This window comes from Procambarus clarkii, unplaced genomic scaffold (assembly GCF_040958095.1).
Source record: "Procambarus clarkii isolate CNS0578487 unplaced genomic scaffold, FALCON_Pclarkii_2.0 HiC_scaffold_2227, whole genome shotgun sequence".
In the NCBI taxonomy this organism is placed as follows: Eukaryota; Metazoa; Arthropoda; class Malacostraca; order Decapoda; family Cambaridae; genus Procambarus; species Procambarus clarkii.
Window position 1 is genome coordinate 7,200 of NW_027191234.1, and position 6,848 is coordinate 14,047.

At 44.5% G+C, this 6,848-nt stretch overlaps 1 protein-coding gene across 1 annotated transcript; it reads left to right on the forward strand.

Annotated features, from left to right (window-relative positions):
- The first annotated feature begins 696 nt into the window (after window positions 1-696).
- LOC138362640 (chloride intracellular channel protein 6-like) lies at window positions 697-2,160 on the forward strand. The gene is made up of 2 exons (XM_069321076.1): window positions 697-1,192; window positions 2,150-2,160. Exons 1-2 carry the CDS (start codon window positions 697-699, stop codon window positions 2,158-2,160), a joined length of 507 nt encoding a protein of 168 aa, XP_069177177.1.
- Window positions 2,161-6,848: the final 4,688 nt, after the last annotated feature.

A 6,848-nucleotide genomic window follows, 5' to 3' on the forward strand; every position in this document is an offset into this window, starting at 1 on the left:
AAAAAAAAATAAATAAATAGCACGAGAATATGGCGCTAGCTGAGAAACATCCACCTGATACACAGCGTATATCAGTTAGTTTTTCACTGCTTGAGAGCACAAGGGTATTCTGACTTCAATGGCTGGTTCAAGCCCAGACATCGACTCAGGTAGAGGGCGCTGAGGTACAGGAGTGCAGGTGAGTAGTCGGCGAGTCACCAATCAGGAGCAGGCAGGCTGGGAAGGGTAGTTGGCTGGTTGATGGCGAGCCGGCGTGGAGGGAGTGTGGAGTGGGGGGGGGGGGTGAGTCTTCGGTACGTTTGCCTCCTGGTCAAAACGTTTTGTGCAACTGGTAGACGTATCTTGAAGGTAGCATCTTATTCTTGTATAATATACATAACTTGATGTAGAGAAGAGCAGGCTCAATCTTTCTTGAAAGAGATTATCGTCACAACTCTCCCCCGAAGCCTGAGCTTACGAGTGAAGTTACGTCTTCAGGTGGTAGAGTGGTAGGTGGAGCTGTCTCTACCTCATAGACTCTGGAGAAGGCGTCTGCTATAATGATGTTAGAACCTTTGATGTAGAAGATCTCCAGGTTGAAATTCTACAGATATAAAGCCCATCGTAGAAGTCGTTGGTTGTTGAATTGGGCTTGCTGCAGGAAGCATAGGGGATTGTGGTCCGAGTAGATGGTGGTAGACCGAGCACCTTGCAGGTATGATTCAAAGTGCTGTATATTCAGGTTCACTTAGTGAATGTGAACCTGCCGGTGGTTCACTTAGTGAATGTGAACCTGCTGGTGGTTCACTTAGTGAATGTGTACCTGCTGGTGGTTCACTTAGTGAATGTGAACCTGCTGGTGGTTCACTTAGTGAATGTGTACCTGCTGGTGGTTCACTTAGTGAATGTGAACCTGCTGGTGGTTCACTTAGTGAATGTGTACCTGCCGGTGGTTCACTTAGTGAATATGTACCTGCTGGTGGTTCACTTAGTGAATGTGTACCTGCTGGTGGTTCACTTAGTGAATGTGAACCTGCTGGTGGTTCACTTAGTGAATGTGAACCTGCTGGTGGTTCACTTAGTGAATGTGTACCTGCTGGTGGTTCACTTAGTGAATGTGAACCTGCTGGTGGTTCTCTTAGTAAATATGAACCTGTCTGTGGTCGACCCAATGAAAAGATCTGCATCCAAAACAACTGTCGCATTTCCTTGCGTGTGTGTGTGTGTTTTGCGTGCAGTCGACGCAATACCTCAGTTGTAATACTCTCACACAAACTCCCAGGAATATTCCCGCATTTAAATTAAACCATAAAAAGGTCTCCTCCACACACAACAGCGAAGCTTTGAACGCCTAAGCTCAGCTTTCAAGCTGATCACGCGACCCGATGTTCAGTTATTGCTGTATGTTATGAAGAGGACTTTTGTTTACAACTCGCAAGGCCAAATTCCCGCCACGGACACACACAGTCCTTGGTCGTGGGACTTAAATAATTGCTGCCACTTTTTCAATTTTGAGAACTTTCTCTTAATGGGAGATATACAATTGTGAGGACTTGTCGTTGTGAGGACATACAAGTGTGTGAGGACACACCAGTTTGTGAGGACATACCTGTGGGAAAATCTGACTCCAATATTTTGTAACTAAAATAAAATAATTCGATAGCTGTGAAGGACCACCACATTTTGAGAAAAAGTGGAAAACAAAAGGAGGCAATGAATTAAACTGACACCAAGAACTAGTGTCCTATGGATCTTAGTGAAACTGTATTTCTTATGTAAAGGGAGTCAAATTAGCCAGCACAAAAATGGGGGAGTCAAGTGCTAGGATCCCTGGAAACACAAACCGAAACTGTCTCTATTTTCCGCTTGTAACAACTTGTAATAAAGTTGTTACATCTTGGCTTAATGTGTTTATGACGTATTAGAACGTTGTTACGACTTGATATATTGGTTGTTATAACTGGTTAGGTGGTGTTAAAACTTGTTCGAACGTTGTACCAACGTCGTAGTTTCGGTGTGTGTTTGGAGTGATACAATTAAGTTCCTGCACTAATAATCCGACGCTGGTTCATCCGTCAGAAAGAAATGTATATACATAAATTTATATCATAGTTCATATATAAATCAAATAGAATATTGTGAGTAAATAACATGATTTCCTTAATGGCAGGTAAACGGTAATTTAAGAGGAAATCATTCATGTAACAAAATATTATTGTATCTAATACTACACTATTAGAAATGAAGTCAGTTTAGCTGTAAATTCTAGAAAGTCGTAATTTGTTGTCACGATCCACCGACGACGTGTTGCCTCAAGCAAATTGCTGCACGTGCAGGTAGAGAAGCCTAATACCTCGGTTGTCGTGGACCCGGAGCTGGAAGGCAATTACATGGTAGAATTCCACAAATTGGTAACTACAAGTACATCCTGAATTACGAAATATCTTCCTACCGAATGTAATTATTACTGCAGAAATCTTGAGTAAATAACTATGTAATTTATATTCCAATAAAGGGTGGAATAAATTTGGAGATTCAACGTACTGGATTTTGTTGTTAATTCCACATCCTAACGACAACTTGTCTAAATATAAACATGTGCACAATATTATAGTTTACGAAATTATTAGTTGCTGGGCCGAGTGTCCATTGATGAAGGAACGATTCCAGATCCCTCGTCCTCAGCTGCCGTGATAAGACGTGGCTTGTGGGTTGGAGTAATTATTAGTTCCTGGGACACTGCCGTAATGTGCCAAGTGACGTGGCACCGCTCTGTTAGGCGTGGGAGCGAAATACAAACTGTTAGCAAGATCGAAGCGTAGATCTCTGTTGCTCGTTGTTAATGGCGTCCGAGTCGCGTGGTGGTGGGCGACGTTCTCGCGTCTTCCTCCTCTTCCCGATTGCGCATGCGCGGCTCTCGATAGACGTCTCGAGCGTAAATAGATTTATATATCGGAATTAACTAAGGAAAGAAGAAATGGTGACGAGTAATGATGTCACATTTAATTCTTCCGTGTTAAAATATAACTTCGCATAAGATAAATTGGGTTTATTAAAGTCACGCAGCTAATCGAAGAAATTAAAGTGAAATCATTTACATTGAAATAATTTCCTCTAGAATATTTAATATCAACTAAATAAAGGAGTTCCAGTAAGCAGTAGTATGCTACGAAATTAAACTTATTAGTAACTATGTTTAGTAAAAGAAATGATAAACTGGACTCTGTCATAAATCCAACTAAATGTGGAAAGAATTCATGTTTCTGCCTGTCGTTCCTCGCGTCGTCACTCTGACTAGGAAGATTCTGGCAATATGTTTAATATAAATCATTATGATGATTAAATCTACAAATTAGTGATTTTAGTAACTACTTGTGGTTAATACAAAGGTTGTATAAAATATGTATGAAACTGTTGGTTATTTCATACAATACCAGTGTATGAGGACATACTAGTGTGTGAGGACATACTAGTGTGTGAGGACATACTAGTGTGTGAGGACATACTAGTATGTGAGGACATACTAGTATGTGAGGACATACCAGTGTGAGGACATACCAGTGTGAGGACATACCAGTGTGAGGACATACCAGTGTGTACTCACCTAGTTGTACTCAACTAGTTGTGCTTGCGGGGGTTGAGCTCTGGCTCTTTGGTCCCGCCTCTCAACCGTCAATCAACTGATGTACAGGTTCCTGAGCCTATTGGGCTCTATCATATCTACACTTGAAACTGTGAATGGAGTCAGCCTCCACCACATCACTGCCTAATGCATTCCATTTGTCAACCACTCTGACACTAAAAAAGTTCTTTCTAATATCTCTGTGGCTCATTTGGGCACTCAGTTTCCACCTGTGTCCCCTAGTGCGTGTGCCCCTTGTGTTAAACAGCATGTCTTTATCAACCCTGTCGATTTCCTTGAGGATCTTGAGTGTGTGAGAACATACCAGTGTGTGAGGACACACCAGTGTGTGAGGACACACCAGTGTGTGAGGACACACCAGTGTGTGAGGACACACCAGTGTGTGAGGACATACCAGTGTGTGAGGACACACCAGTGTGTGAGGACATACCAGTGTGTGAGGACACACCAGTGTGTGAGGGCATACCAGTGTGTGAGGACACACCAGTGTGTGAGGACATACCAGTGTGTGAGGACATACCAGTGTGTGAGGACATACCAGTGTGTGAGGACACACCAGTGTGTGAGGACACACCAGTGTGTGAGGACACACCAGTGTGTGAGGACATACCAGTGTGTGAGGACACACCAGTGTGTGAGGACACACCAGTGTGTGAGGACATACCAGTGTGTGAGGACATACCAGTGTTTACTCACCTACTTGTACTCACCTAGTTGTGTCTGCAGGATCGAGCATTGACTCTTGGATCCCGCCTTTCGAGCATCGGTTGTTTACAGCAATGACTCCGGTCCCATTTCCCTATCATACCTGGTTTTAAAATTATGAATAGTATTTGCTTCCACAACCTGTTCCTTAAGTGCATTCCATTTTCCCACTACTCTCACGCTAAAAGAAAACTTCCTAACATCCGTGTGACTCATCTGAGTTTCCAGCTTCCACCCATGTCCCCTCGTTCTGTTACTATTCCGTGTGAACATTTCGTGTATGTCCACTCTGTCAATCTCCCTGAGTATTTTATACGTTCCTATCATGTCCCCCCTCTCCCTTCTTCTTTCTAGTGTCGTAAGGCACAGTTCCCTCAGGCGCTCCTCATACCCCATCCCTCGTAGTTCTGGGACGAATCTCGTTGCAAACCTATGAACCTTTTCCAGTTTCTTTATATGCTTCTTCAGATGGGGACGCCATGATGAGGCGACATACTCTAAGACTGGCCTCACGTAGGCACTGTAAAGCGCCCTAAATGCCTCCTTACTTAGGTTTCTGAATGATGTTCTAACTTTTGCCAGTGTAGAGTATCCTGCTGTCGTTATCCCATTTATATGGGCTTCAGGAAATAGATTAGGTGTTGCATCCACGCCCAGTGTTGGAAATAACCAACAGTTTCATACATCGCTTGTTCTTGTAGGCCCCTCCTAACTACTCTGCATACTCCGCCTCCACACAGGTCGCACACCATACCTGTGTTAGGTTAGGTTAGGGTCTGTAGGTTTCATTTCTTTCAACTGTAACCTGGGGCTGGTCCTCTCCCCCAGTTCGGCTGAGATGATCTACCTGCACAGCTGCTCTAACAAGGTGGTCCTTTATTGACTTACCTCGCCTCCAGGCGATCATGGGAGGGTTTTGTGGGAATTTTATCCAGGATGGATGTTCACTGTACGTTGCTCTCATCCATGTCCATACTTCCTGGAGTTTTATCTTAAGCTGTGTTGCAAGGCCGGGGAAGAAAAGGGTTGGAAGAATCCATCTCTTGTCTTCCACTTCTTGTGTTCCAGATCTGAGTAGCTCTGCCCTTGTTTTTTCTCCGAGTTGCTCCTGGGCCGCATGTATTATTGTCTCTGGGCTCATTTCACTCTGTTCCTGAACATATTCCATAGGTCATCAAGCTGGGAATATAACGTCTCGTCTTTGCTGTTAGTCCGCTTGAGTCTGAGTCCAAGTGAGTAGGGTAGCGATTTCCTCAAAGTTAGTGGGTGGCTCGAGTCAAATTACATATACGTGTGAAGGTTAGTCGGTTTATAGTATGCCTTCGTATGCAGATCCCTGGTTAGCTGGTCTATATACACTGTTGTATCTAGGAAATTTATCGTTGAATCACTGTGTTCGAGGGTAAACATAAGGTTTTCATGAACTGTATTTGACCATGAAAAGAAACCTTCTAGGTACGGGAAACCGTCCTCCATTATTCCGAAGATGTCGTCTATGTAACAGAAATATACCGCCGGTCCGTCCTCCTGTGGGATCGTTTCCTCTCGAACACTACATGCATAAATATTTCAGCGATTGCCTCACTACTGGATGCTCCTATCGCTGTACCCTTGGTTTGCCGATATGCTCGTCCTTCAAATTGCAAAAGGGTGTCTCTCATAACATGGAGGATGGCCTCCTCAAGAGTTTCTTTCGAGGGGGTTCTCCATACTCCTGCGTCTTGAAGTTCCTGTCTGATTTTTGCTCTGTTATCTGTAAAAAAAAGATGCTACTACTTTTGCAGCTTCTCTTTGTGGTATGCTCGGGTAGAGCGATACCACATCCATGGAAAAGAGACAGGCCGCTCTCCTGACGGGGCCTCTAATTTCTGCAATTTTCTTGAGGAAATCCATCGTATCTTCGATTCTTTCTGGTAGTAGACGTAGTAAGGGGTTCAGGAGGGCTGTGCAGATCCAGTCTAGTGGCCTTGTTGGGGCCCGGCGGCCGCTTAGAACCGGTCTCCCTTGCCAGGTTCCTGTTGTTTCTTCTAGTGCTTTATGGATCTTTGGTAAAAGGTAGAGGTGGGGAATGATGGATTCAAAGGCCAGGAAGAAATCTCTCGCCCCTGCCTGCATGAGTCCTCCTTTCCCGTCCCCAGTTTTGTTCTCGAACAGCTTGAGGACTATTATTTTACTCTTCGTTTGGGCGTTTCTAAGCACCGCATCCTGGTTGTATATATGTTTGTAGGCTGCAGTGTCTGCCAGGTGCCTCTTCATCTCGTTCCTGTAGTTGTCCTTTCTCCAGGCGACGACAGCACCTCCCTTGTCCGCCGGCTTTATCACAATATCCGTGCGTCCTTTCAGCACTGATAGGGCGTCCCTATCCTCCCTTGTGAGATTGCAGTTGCGTCGTCGTTCCGCACCGCGCTTGAGGTCGACCTCATTTGCTGGATTACCGGTTTAACGCCTACTAGGTTGTAGTTTGGGCACTGGACTGGTTTGTTGGGGTGGAGGTACATAAAGAGAGGGAGAGTTTCGTTCT